The sequence below is a fragment of the Rana temporaria genome, chromosome 9 (genome assembly GCF_905171775.1).
Source record: "Rana temporaria chromosome 9, aRanTem1.1, whole genome shotgun sequence".
Taxonomy (NCBI): Eukaryota; Metazoa; Chordata; class Amphibia; order Anura; family Ranidae; genus Rana; species Rana temporaria.
The window spans coordinates 112,297,003-112,310,966 of record NC_053497.1 but is presented as its reverse complement, the minus strand read 5'-3'; the positions used below and the strand labels follow the sequence as shown (position 1 = coordinate 112,310,966).

At 43.2% G+C, this 13,964-nt stretch overlaps 1 protein-coding gene across 3 annotated transcripts in view; it reads left to right on the top strand.

Moving 5' to 3' along the window:
• The window catches only part of SNAPC4 (small nuclear RNA activating complex polypeptide 4), a 109,215-nt gene that overhangs the window by 18,612 nt on the left and 76,639 nt on the right, over window positions 1–13,964 (top strand). For all 3 annotated transcript variants that reach the window (XM_040324149.1, XM_040324147.1, XM_040324148.1), the window contains exons 6-8: window positions 950–1,028; window positions 8,460–8,541; window positions 11,571–11,675. In XM_040324149.1, coding sequence (XP_040180083.1) covers window positions 950–1,028; window positions 8,460–8,541; window positions 11,571–11,675 — 266 coding nt within the window. The remainder of the gene's footprint in view (window positions 1–949; window positions 1,029–8,459; window positions 8,542–11,570; window positions 11,676–13,964) is intronic.

The window sequence follows — 13,964 nt, the reverse complement described above, 5'->3', positions numbered from 1 at the left end:
TAAAGTGACATTCACTTAACCCTTGTGCGCTGTATGTTTTTGTTCTTTTGCTTTTTGCCCATGTCTCCTTAGTGGTTGACAGCTGCACGGATTGTGTTTTAGTGAAACTTCTTTAACCACTGACAACACTGTGGTTTACCGTCCTTATGGTGTAGCGCTTCATGCGGGTGTTTCTTTGTATACTTTACCATTTTTGACTGTGGACTTTTATGTTTTGGTTTTGTTCACATTAAATTTTGCATTGCCTATTTTATCCTTCCAGGTTTACACGCTATTCACTTGCTCACTTGGCGCCACACTTTTGTTTATTAATATAATCTGCCCCTGTGTCTGTGCTTTTATAAAAAAAAATGCAGCTATATACCTGATTTCAGAGCACCGCTTGTGATCGACTGGCTCTCTCCCCTCTCAGCCTGACAGTTGCAGTGGGCGGGGCCAAGATTAACCCCACTGTCACGTGAGTGGCGCTCTGAAATCAGGTTTATAGCTGCATTTTATTTTTTTAGAAGGCACAGACACTGGCAGATTACATTAATAAATAGAGACCATAGTGTGAATTGCGAACTGTAATTTTAGTAGCAGGATGGTATGGGCCTGGCACGGACATGGAGCTGACAGACAGGGAGGGGGCGGAGGAGAGGGAAGAGGAGGACAGGAGAGCTGCAGATGACAGAGGCACGTAAACTGACCACTGTGTCAGTGCTCAGCAGTCATGATAAACTGTGGTCAGTTTACAAATGGGAGGTCAGAACCAGGCAGGATCAGCCAGGTATTTCAGGTGTTACACTGGGCCAAATTACACAGCACAAGTACTTTTTTTATTTTATTTAGGGTAATAAACGCTTTAAAATGAATGTGGCTTGCTATAATAAAGTGTGTGAAATACAAATGATAAATATGTGTAAGGTCTGTAAATTCTAGAATTGCTTTACTTTAACTTTCCTCCCAGGGGCCTCCAGCTAATCAGGAAATGAAAGAAAGAAGTCTCCATATTGTAAAAGCATTTAATGAACTGGTTCACAAGAATTGTAAGTAACACATTCCCTCCTTCTCTCCTCTAAAGCTGGTTATACACAGAGCAAATTTCAGCTGGTTCCTGATGGACCCTGTTGGCCCCTCCTGCCCAACATCCCCTTACTAAAAAATCAAAGACGCTGGATGGAAAATTGTCTGCTGAACAACACTGCACCCGGGCAGATGCAGTCATTGTTCAGAATACAATGGTCACAGCTGAAGAGATCTCTCTCTCTGTCTCCTTGCTGTCAGGAAACTGAGGATCCTGACGTTAAATTCAGAATCCCTCCAGAGTCTGGAGTGGCTGAATGATGTCAGCTGAAAGCGGACTTTAGCCCTCTGTCGGCTGAATACGGGTCAAAGGAGTGCAGAACTAAGTGCACTCATGTGACCCACAGGAGAAGTGGGGCCAAAAGAGCTTTGGTCCTACTTCTTTAAAGAGGAAGTAAACCCAATAAAAGAACCCTGCAAGACAAAGGCATAATGAGCTAGTATGCATAGCATACTAGCTCATTATGGATTACCTCCAAACGAGAGCCCCCACAGCGTCCTCCCCCCCTGGCAGTTGACTTCTCTCCCGGGGCTTTCTTCTGGGTATTGCGGTTCCGACGCTGTGATTGGCAGCAGCCTAAATTACGTCACTCCTGCGCACGAGAGCCGCCGGTAACGGCATGACTAGCTGAAGCAACAGCACAACGATCTCCTCGGCACATGCAGACAAGGGGATATCTCCTAAACCGTGCAGGTTTAGGAGATATCCAGGGTAGCTACAGGTAAGCCTTAATATAGGCTTACCTATAGCATAAAGTGAGTTGTAAGGGTTTACAGCCACTTTAAATTTGTCCTGGTGACCATTCTCAGCTAGAATAATAGCTATGTCAAATCCATGGGAACAGAAAGAAGGCAAAATCTTTCAATGGGGACACCTATTTCAGTAACGGCTGTCTAAAAGAGGATTTCTCACCAGTTTCTGCTCACTTAATGCTGAGTCTCCAGGGCAGAAAGTAAAGGGACATTCCCAGTGAGACATGCTCTACTGTGCAGAAGTTTTAGGCAGGTGTGAAAAAATGCTGTAAATTAGGAATGCTTTTAGAAATAGAAGTGTTAATAGTTTATTTTTATAAGTTAAAATGAAAAGTAAATAAACATAAGAGAAATCCAAAACAAACCAATATTTAGTGATCACCCTTTGCCTTCAAAACAGTATACATTTTTTTAGGTACACTTGCAAAGTTTTTGAAGGAACTCGGAAGGTAGGTTGTTCCAAAAATTTTTAGACAACTAACCACAGACCTTCTGTGGATGTAGGCTGCCTCATATCCTACTGTCTCTTCATGTAATCCCAGACAGACTTAATGTTGAGATCCGGGCTCTGTGGGGGTCAAACCATCACTTCTAGGACTCCTTGTTCTTTATGCTGAAGATAGTTCTTAAAGTGGAGGTTCCCCCTAAAAAAAAATTCTAACACTACATTGAGCTGACTGATTACACTGCGGGTATGCTGTTTTTTTTTGTTTTTTTTCGTACATACCTCGTTATCGCCGTTTCATCCCTCGGCTTCCGGGTATGATTCTTTTGGGTCTGGGCGTTCCTAGTTGATTGACGTTCCTCCGACCGTCACATACTGCGCGTCACGACTTTCCGACAGAAGACGAACATCATTGCGCAGGCGCCGTATAGAGTCGGCTCTATACGGCGCCTACGCAGCGACGATCGGCTTCTTTCGGAAAGTCGTGACGTCAAGTATGCGTCGGTCGGAGGAACGTCAATCAACTAGGAACGCCCAGACCCAAAAGAATCATTCCCGGAAGCCGAGGGATGAAACGGCGATAACGAGGTATGTACAAAAAAAAACAAAAAAAAACAGCATACCCGCAGTGTAATCAGTCAGCTCAATGTAGTGTTAGAATTTTTTTTTTTAGGGGGAACCTCCACTTTAACCACTTGCCTATCAGCCGCCACAGATGTATTGCAGCAAGGTAGCTTATCTGCGCAAATCGCCGTACTGGTACGGCGATTCGTGCACTAGCTTTCGTGGGCGGGCTCTGATTGGCCAGTGGGGGAGCCAATCAGCGGTTCCGGCGGACTCTGTGTCTGCCAGCCAAGATCGTTCCCCGCAGAGACAGAACGGGGATCTGCCAACGTAAACAAGGCAGATATGCGTTCTCTCAGGGGATGACACTGAGATCTGTCTTCCTGCTAAGCAGAAAGACAGATCTGTGTGTTTCCACAGTTATACAGTCCCCCCATACAGTTAGAAAACAGAAACAGGGAACACATTTAACCCCTTGATCGGCTCTGATGTTAACCCCTTCCCTGCCAGTGTCATTAGTACAATGTCAGTGCATATTTTTAGCATTGATCACTGTAATAAGGTCACTGGTTCCCAAAAAAGTGTCAAAAATGTCAGTTAGGTGTCCAATCTGGCCGCAGCAATGTCGCAGTCCCGTTAGAAATCACTGATTGACACCATTACTAGTAATAAAACAATACAATAAAGAAAAATGCCATAAATCTAAATATATTTTTTCTTCTTTTTTTTTTGTATATGTATTATAGCAGAAAGTAAAAAATATTGTTTTCTTTATATTTTTTTTTTCAAAATTGGTGTTTTTTTCGTTTTAATAGCGCAAAAAATAACCACAGAGGTAATCGAATACCACCAAAAGAATGCTCTATTTGTGGGGGAAAAAAGGACGTCAATTTTGTTTGGGTACAAGGGAGCAATTGTCAGTTAAAGTAACGCAGTGCTGTATTGCAAAAAATGGCCTGCTCATTAAGGGGGTAAATCCTTTTGGGGCTGAAGTGGTTAAAGGATAAGTTCTCTTTTTGAACATGTTATATGCTCCACCCTTTTTCTCTTATCGTCCATGGACGGACACAGCCTTCTCAAGTCTTGACAAGTGGGTTATGTTCCTGTTCATAGGAGAGGACTAGGCAGAACATGTTAGATATTTAAATACTTGTTACTTTAACAGAGTTGAACAGCCCCGCCCAGGGGGCGGTCCCTCCGGACATGACCCTCCACCGTGCAGCATGCAGACTCAGTTTTTTTTCTGCCTAGCAGAGGAGAAGGACGTGGCTCCTTTTTGGGTCCAGCGCCCTGAAGAAATGTTTATTTTATTTTGTTTTAAGATTGTTCTATCAACTGCAGGCTGGGTGACAGACTGGATATATAGATCCTTGTAGTCTTCCCAGTCCAGCCATCGAGCGTGAGCACACCTTAGCTAAGCGCTGGGTCTGCCATGACATACCTCATGACTCCTGGGGTGGCCGGTGGGCTTTTTGCTCCAGGGTCCACACATGACTGGGCTGTTTTGTTGTCTCTCTCACAGTGGACCAGGCTGACAGCTACTCCGTACCATCGGTTGTGGGTCTGTCAGGGACGCGCCAGCATGTCCTTGCAAGGATAGGTAAGTATGGTTCCTCCTGCCTCGGCAGGATGGAACAGCTGGGCATTCCCGGGATTAACACCTTCCCTACTGAGTCATTGTAAAATTACGTCAGCGAGAACCCTTCCTCCTTTAGAGTGGACGTCGTATGACGTCCTTGCATTCCCGGGCGGCTAGGGGGCACGCGCGCGCCCCCGCCACATTGCTCGGGACTCGGTGCCCGATGTCCGCCGGGCACCCGCGATTGCCCGCAATCACGGCGGGACCATGGATCAGTGTGTGTAAACATACAGATCCATGTCCTGTCAGTGGTGAGGAGACCGATGTGTGTTCCCAGTACAGAGGAACACACATCGATCCCCTCCCCCTACAGTTGGAACACACTTTAGGGAACATATTTAACCCCTTCAGCACCCCCTAGTGTTAACCCCTTCCCTGCCAGTCACATTTACACAGTAATCAGTGCAGTTTTTTTTAGCTCTAATCGCTGTGTAAATGTGAATGGTCCCAAAAATGTGTTAAAAGGGTCCGATATGTCTGCCGCAATGTCACAATAAAAATCGCAGATCGCCGCCATTACTAGTAAAAAAATAAATAAGAATGCCATAATTCTATTCTATATTTTGTAGATGCTAGAACTTTTGCGCAAACCAATCAAATTAATTTTTGCGATTTTATTTATTTTTTTCCCCCAAAAAATATGTAGAAGAATACGTATCGGTCTAAACTGAGGAACATTATTTTATTAAAAAAAAAAAAAAAAAAATGATATTTATTAAATCAAAAAGAGAGAGAGAGAGAGAGACTTGTAAAGCGTAACACATGCAAACTGAATCGCCTCTGGGCGCTGTATCCATTTCATGGGTAAGGAACCCCTTGACCTCAGAAGAGATGGGTTTTAATCTTTCTCCTGAAGGCCAAGTGGTCCGACTCCAGTCGGATGGTGGTTGGTAGTGCATTCCACAGCCGAGGTCCCTGGACTGCAAATCTTCGATCTCCTTTGGACTTGTATCTGGCTTTGGGTATCTGGAGGAGGTTTTGATTGGTGGATCGCAGAATGCGATTGGGGTTATGGGCTTTTATTTTTTCGCATAGATATTGGGGGGCGTTGCCTTGAATACACTTATGTATTAGGCAGAGTGCCTTGAAAGTGATTCTGTCTTTTACTGGCAACCAATGAAGGGATCTCAGTGAAGGTGAGATTGATTCCCATGGTTTTTTCCCAGTCACTAGTCGAGCGGCCGTATTTTGAACGACTTGCAGACGAGTAATTTGGTATTTGGGGAGTCCTAGATAGAGGGCATTTGCGTAGTCGAGTCTGGAATTGATGATTATTCCCACCACGACTGCAATGTCCTCTTTCGGGATAAAGGGCGTGAGTCTGCGTAGTAGGCGCAGCAGATGGTGGGATCCGCTGACTACTGATCCTATTTGTGCATCCATTGTCATGTAGGTATCGAAAATGACTCCGAGACTTTTGACTTTGGTGCTAGGGGTGATAGTTTTACCCAGAATGGGTGGGGGAGTCCATGTTGACGCGGGGTGATTTTTCCGGTTAGCGTGAAACAGGAGAAGTTCTGTTTTCGAACCATTGAGTTTAAGATAACTGTTTGTCATCCAGTTATCTATTAGAGTGAGGCATTTCTCTAGTCCAAGAGAACGATCCTTTTTGTTGCAGATGCGGAAATACAGTGGTGTTTTTTTTTTTTTTTTTTCAAAATTGCTGCTCTTCTTTTGTTTATAGCGCAAAAAATAAAAACCGCAGAGGTGATCAAATACCAAACGAAAGCTCTTTTTGTGGGAAAAAATGGGCGTCAATTGTGTTTGGGAGCCACGTCCCACGACCGTGCAATTGTCATTCAAAGTGCGGCAGCGCTGAAAACTAAAAATTGGTCTGGGCAGGAAGGGGGTGAAAATGCCCTGTATTGAAGTGGTTAAGGGGTTCTCCCTTTCCCTGATCTCTGTCGCCTTTCCCCTCCTGCCCTAGGGCCCGCTGCGATCGGAGTGTACCTGTCGGGGGGGGGGGCCGGGGTCCGCTTTCTGTGAGGGGGGGGGGTCTGTCTCCTGGGAAGTCTCTAGCACTGGCTTTCTGAACGGAGTGCACCTCACGGATTTTACCTCACACACGCTGTGTATACAAGGAAGGCGGGCAGCTGTGCTGACAATTTATTTAGGCATGGTCACCGGTTGATGTGACCCCACCCCCTATGACGTCAGTGTCATCATCCCCCGGGTGGTGATGTCATAGGGGGCGGGGTCACTAGGTGACATCACCCAGTGACACTGCCCCATGCCTATTTATGTCGTTGCGCACACACGGCATTACAGCGGGAGAGAGTCGTTTCAACATCGGAAGAAAAGAGGGGAGAAGACTGGGCCAACGCTAGTAAAAGAGCTGAAAGAAGAGGGCAGAGGGGCCCGGCAGAAGGCACCGGGGAGCCGGAGAAGAGACCCTCGAATTTGGATCAAGACCACCGGAGCTGCCTAATAAATTACTATAAAAACCTGTATAGTGTGTTGTTTTTTTTTTTTTTTTACTTGACACTTATTTCCCCCAGGTGAATGGGTAGGGGTACGATGTACCCCATACTCATTCACATAGGGTGGGGGGCCAGGATCTCGTCATCCCGCCCGCAGACCCTGACAACCAACAGCCAGGGTTGTCGGGAAGAGGCCCTTGTCCTCATCAACATGGGGACAAGGTGGTTAGGGGGCCGCAGGGTGCCCCCCTGCCCCAAAGCACCAAGCCCCCCATGTTGAGGGCATGTGACCTGGTACGGTTCGGGGGGGGGGCTTGCTCGTCCCCACCCCCTTTCCTGAATGGCCAGGCTGTGTGCTCGGATAAGGGTCTTTTTATCAACGTAGGGGGTTCCCCTTTACATCCATATCAGAGCCTGGTATGCCCCTGGAAGGGGAACCCATGCCGGTTTTTAATTTAAAATTTGGCGTGGAGTTCCCCCACAAGATATATACCAAACAGTGCCTAGTATTGGCGGGGATCCAAGTCGGATCTCCGTTCATTGAAAGTCGGACGTATGTCGCTTCAAGTCGCAGGGCAAAGTCTGATCCAAAGTAGGACCAGTGTCGTGTCGCACTAGTGTGAACCCAGCCTCAACCAACAAATGAAATTGATGATCATTAGCACCTGCTTGGTATACATGGTTAAAGCGGTGGTTCCCCCTTAAAAACAACTTTTTTTTTATTCCACTGCCCCCCCACATTACAATCGAATTAAGGCTCTTATTTTTTTTTTTGCTGCTGTACATACCTTGATACAGCATCTTCACCCGTGCATCCGGGTTGCGAGTCCCGCGGGAGTGGGCGTTCCTCACATGCTGTTGATTGACGTTTTGCCCAAAAACGAGCTCTCCCCCCGTCGCGTAAGCCGCGTCACGGTTGGCGAAAGGAGCCGAACGGCGAGTCGGCGCTATACTGCGCATGCGCATCGCCGTTCGGCTCCTTTCGCCAATCGTGACGCGGCTTACGCGACGGGGGGAGAGCTCGTTTTTGGGCAAAACGTCAATCAACAGCATGTGAGGAACGCCCACTCCCGCAGGACTCGCAACCCGGATGCACGGGTGAAGATGCTGTATCAAGGTATGTACAGCAGCAAAAAAAAAAATAAGAGCCTTAATTCGATTGTAATGTGGGGGGGCAGTGGAATAAAAAAAAGTTGTTTTTAAGGGGGAACCACCGCTTTAATCATACACCTGACTCTAATCCTACAAAATCCCTGACTTTGTGAATGTGTACAAAGTGCGCGAATGTAAGAACTGGTGCTTGTTTGAAGCCAAAGGGTAGTCACACCAAATATTGATTTGATTTAGATTTTTCTTATGTTCTCTCGCTTCACATTTTTGTAAATTGATTAAAAAATATATTTCTTACTTTACAGCATTTCTTCACACCAGCTTAAAACTTTTTCAAAGTACTGTTGTTTAAAAACCCAACAGGAGTTCTAACCATTTAAATGCTAAAACTGAAGACATAAGATGCACTTTTTCATTGATAAAATGTTTGTGTCATTTATACTACACTTGTTTGCTTGTCCAGGGAAGCCCACAGATGATTTGGAACTGAAAAAAGCTATTTTCAGCGACACATTACAGAAGATGCTGCAGCCCAAAATGCTTAAGTAAGTCTTGCAATAAAAGCTATAATTCTATTGTGTTTCCACCTATGGCTCCTTTTCACATGGGCGTCAACCATTCAGTCAAGTTTTTTTCAAAGAAAAAACAGATTCAGTTTACATCATTATTCAGTTCAATTTACATCAGTTTTTCATCCATTTTTTTATTTTTTTACATCCATGCACTGGCGTCCTTAACAACCATGTCTCATTATTGCTGTCAGTGTTGGATTCCCCACCGACAGCAGAATGTAAACAAAAGAAAGGGCCGACATAAAAGATAAACTGCTTTCAAGTTTTTCCTAATCCCTACCAGGCTCTTCAGGTCTGGTATGGATTTTGGGGGGATCTCAGCCAAAAATAAAACAAATTCCATTAGAGACCCCCTCAATCCATACCTTGTCTCCATGTTGAGAAGGGCCTCTTCCCCCTCAACCCGGGCCGCCAACCAATGCAAAAATGTATCGTTTGTCTGTTTTACATATGTTTTCCAGTCACAGGTTACCTTTTGTATTTTAAATCAAAAACTACGTTTAATGAGCATAAAAAAAAAAGGATTACATACATGGGAATAATTGGTGCAACATGCACCACAAGCAAGGATACATATCAATGTCGAGTATACAGACACAACAGATACATAAACCGGAAAAGCATGTCACATGTGCATAGGCAAAATAACATATGAGGAACCTTTTGTATTTTAGAGCACAGTATTTTTTTTGTGTGTAGGTGTGTGAACTATTGTGGAAAAAGCTGAAACTACTAACATGCCAAGACTGTAAATTACAGTACTAGCCAGACAGAATTAAAGTGATAATAAACATAATATATATTTTTGTTTTCCTTTTAAAATAACAAACATGTTAAACTTCCTTGCTCTGTGGAATAGTTTTTGCACAGAGTAGCCCCACACCTCTGAGGTCCCCCACCGAAATTCCTTGCTCCTCCCTCCCCTGCTGAGTGCGCCCCTAGAAAGCCACTTGGGAATATGTCCTGTGACCCCATAGCAAGCCACTTGCTATGGGGACACTCGTGCTGGCCTGCTCCCGAGACTTGCTGTTTGCATCTATTGATACAGACAGCAAGACTCGGCCCCACCCCTGCTCCCTCGTCACTGGGTTTGATTGATGGCAGCAGGTGCCAATGGCCAATAAGGAGTGAGAAAGCAGACACCGCCTCTACTCTCATGAACATTGCTGAATCGATATCCGGCTCTGGTAAGTATAAGGGGGCTATGTGGGTAAATGCATGTAGAAGGTTTTTTACCTTAATACATAGAATGCTTTAAGGTGAAAAAAACCTTCTACCATTTTATAGCACTTTAAAAGGTAGGGAGGTTTTCCATATAATATTTCAATATTGTATTTAGTAGAGGTTTGCCTGGAATGCCTCTTTAAGATCATTGCTACTTCCTTTTGCCCTTTATCCCTTTATTTAGCAGTATTAAACCCAAAAGTAAACCATTTTTATATTGCAGCTTAACAATTCTTTGATGTGGTGACTGCAATAGTTTTCTTAGGCTTGCTTTCTTTTTATTTTCACTGTGATTTAGTCAGTAAAGCCTCGTACACATAATCAGATTTTCAAATGGGAATTGTGTGATGACAGGCTTTTGGCGGAAGATCTGACCGTTTGTACGCTCCATCGGATAATTATTGGCGGATTTTCCGCGGACAAATGTTGGATGGCACGCTTTAAAATTTTCCAAGAACAACGGTCAGTTGTCGGATTTTACAAGCGTGTACACAAGTCTGTCGGACAAAAGTCCAAATGACAAACACGCATGCTCGGAAGCAATGCTCACCAAACGCAACATTAGCAGAATGTGCCCGAAGGGTGTTGCTAAAGAGCTGAAAAAACATGTATTTTTGTGTTTGTTGGCCGACAATTGTGTGCCGTTTGTATGCAAGACAAATTCCTGGCCAACGCCCTTTGGACAAAAGTCCTACGCTTTGTCTGCGGAAAATCCGATCGTGTGTACAGTTTTTCAACAGAACAGAGGTGCTTAGAATGATCAGAATTTATTTATTATGTAAAACCTTTATCCCAAAAGGAACAAAATTGTTTCTGTAACTTCTTAACGACTGTTAGCTAGAGTTTGGCCTCAATTTGTTAGTGTATCTAAACTTGCTAATATATCTACAATGCCTTGAAAAAATATTCGTACACCCTTGAAATTTTCCACGATTTGTCATGTTGCAACCAAAAATGTAAATGGCTTTTATTGTGATTTTATGTGATGGCCCAACACAAAGTGAAATATAATTGTGAAGTGGAAGGAAAATTATAAATGGTTTTCATTTTTTTTTTTTTTTTTACAAATATCAGAAAAGTGTGGCGTGCATTTGTATTCAGAGTCTATACTTTGTAGAAGCACATTTTTCTGCAATTACAGCTGCAAGTCTTTTTGGGGATGTCTCTACCAGCTTTGCACATGTAGAGAGTGACATTTTTTTCCCATTCTTCTTTGCAAAATATCTCAAGTTTTTGGTTGTAACATGACAAAATTTGGACATTTTTGAGGGGTATATTTACTTTTTAAGGCAAATTAACACAACCCAAGACTGATAATGCTGCTGTCAAAAATGGTCTCTGTTGCAGCTGCTTCTTCATCCAGAGTGAGGGCACTTGAATACAGTGGGTGTGTTACTGGCCAGATTGGCAAATGAAAACAGAGGAGAAAATGCTTAGAAAAAAGAAAACCAATGCAGCTGATTACTTATTTTATTTATTTGTGTGTGTGTGTAAAATATTATATTTATATATATATATATATATATATATATATATAATATATATATATATATATATATATATATATATATATATATATATATATATATATATATATATATTATTGTTGGGTTTAATACTGCTATAGACTCCCTCTGGTCATGTCTGGAGCTATTCATTTTTGATTTTTTTTTTCAAGTGTAACATACTGAACATATTTTTATTTGTTTAGCCAACTGATATGTTTTTTAATTAAGATGTATTTCTTGTAAGAATTAACTGGGAATGTTTCTCTGCAGGATAGAATATCTCCAGCAGAAGTACGATAATACCAAAAACGACATTGAGAAGAAGATTTTAACAAAGCAGATCCAAGAGGCAGAGAGTGAAATGGACGATATCAAGTGAGAATTTCATATACTTTTTCCGTTACTTAGAAGCACAACTGAAACTTCAATGTGCCTAATGCAATGGATTATCTCCAGATCATAACTACATTGGTTGGGAAGATGGCATAGCACTTGGTCAGCATTTCCACCCATGAAGAAGAATTCCTTGAATCTGTATACAATGAGGGCAATTAACAAAGCCTGCACCACTGTTCTAGATTGAGAAAATAAAGCCGATATTGATCCTAATTTTACAAAGGTGGCACAAGCCCTCTTGTTAATTGGAAACGATCTGGTCCATTTTTAATGGCATGTCTAGTCCAGGCACAGCATAGAGGGCAAGAGAATTGGAGCTGTTTCCTTTAGTTCACTCTGCTGGCCCCTTGCCACTCAGCTGCTATGTGTGTTCTGCCATGTAGTATGTTCCCTGCATGCGCAGTGCGAGGCATGTGAGCTATGTAGCAGGTTACTGGAAGACAGTTCACATCCTGTATGCCATGTACAATTTGGGAAGCATCTGCTGCAGTGTATTATGCTGAAAATTGCCAGGATGACTTTGTCATTTTGGTATGGAACCTACATTTTAGTTTTCACTCTGAAAACCATTTTCACCACTCACACCAGCTTCCTGCACCATTATAATGGCACAGGAAGCGTTGTTTCCAACCAATGTGACATGCTTAACCACCCTCCAATGAGTCTTCTGTGTCTTGTCCCCTGACCTCATATATAGTAGGGATTAAGGATGAGCTCCAGTGTGTTCGCATAGTACGTGTGCAGAGCCCGCCAGGAAGTCTGCACGGCGCTGTGCTAATCACAGCCAGGGAGACATTTCCCGATCTCTGCAGCCGAGCATCGGGAAATGTCTCCCTGGCTGTGATTAGCACAGCGCTGTGCAGACTTCCTGGCGGGCTCTGCACGTGTTCTATGCGAACACGCTGGAGCTCATCCTTAGTAGGGATGTGTTTGGTGGGCCTTTCAGCAGCAGGAAATACCTGGTGGAGAACTAGAACCCTACGTTACTGACTTGCAGTGAAATGTGTATGGTTGGAGCCCTATTTTAGTGGTCTATAGATGTATGCAGATGTATTTTTTAAAGACTCTACAGTGCTGACATTTTGTTTTTCTATCTGTTGTTTTTATTTTAGTTTTTTATACTTTAAATTGCGCTTAAAGGAAAGTAGGTGTTTCTTCGTAATCCTTCTATATTAGTGGAAATGTTACTCCTGCACTACCTTATAGATTACGTGTGGAGCTCTGAAGTGTATTAATAGAGATTTGTGGTGTACTATATTGGAGCTGCTGCTAGCATCAATGCCTGTTCCCACACTAGGTTTAGATAAAGTGACAATATGATGGGTGCTGCGCTGCTCAGATTCAGTGCTCAAAATAAACAATAAAAAATGGTATCACCATTAGATGAATAAATTAAATGAATAAATGCGATAACTAAAAAATATATACTTGTATCCAACTCAATGGTGTGAGATCTCAATATGAAGTCCAGTAATATATAATTTATGTAATTCAATCAAATTATACATATATAATAGTGCAAAAAAATCCAGTAAATTAATCCACATTTTGTGTTTCCAAATAAGTGCCTGAAACCATCGCACACTATGTGCCGCCCTGGTGCTCTATCCTCTCATAACTCTCAACTTCAGTTGGATGTAATAGAGCATGCATATGATTATCCTCCCAGATAATTGCCACCTCCTCCTCTGTACCGCTAGGGGGCTCTCCATTAATACCTCCTCCTCCTGGATTTAATATTTGGGAGTATTGTGCCTTTAAGACCACATCAGATTCATGTTACCCACATGCCTCTCTCATATATGGGGAGATATCAAAAAGCCTCTTATTGTGTAGCATTATGATTAGGTTAAAAGTTTTATTAAAATCCAATGCACTTCAAAATACTTAAAACTTTCAAATGTGTCTCAATACAAAATTCCCAGGCTTCACTTACGCATTGATGTCACTTCCAGTCTCTGATTGTCCTACGCGTTATGTCACGTGACCAGTTACGTAACGCGTAGCATGTCTGCAGCAGCATGATTCTCTCTTTAGAGGACACGGAAGCAGCAGTGGGAGCCTTTGAGTGGGGGGGGGGGGGTGAGACAAAGCCTCGCTTTGTGTCTATGGCTGCACACAGCCCAGTTTGGGAGAGGTCAAACAGGTGTGCCACCATAGAAAGCAGCTTTCTATGTGGGCACACAGAAGCGGAGAAGCCAAGATGCACAGAGCAGGTAAGTATAACCATAATTTTTTTAATTATCGTTTACAAACACTTTAACACTT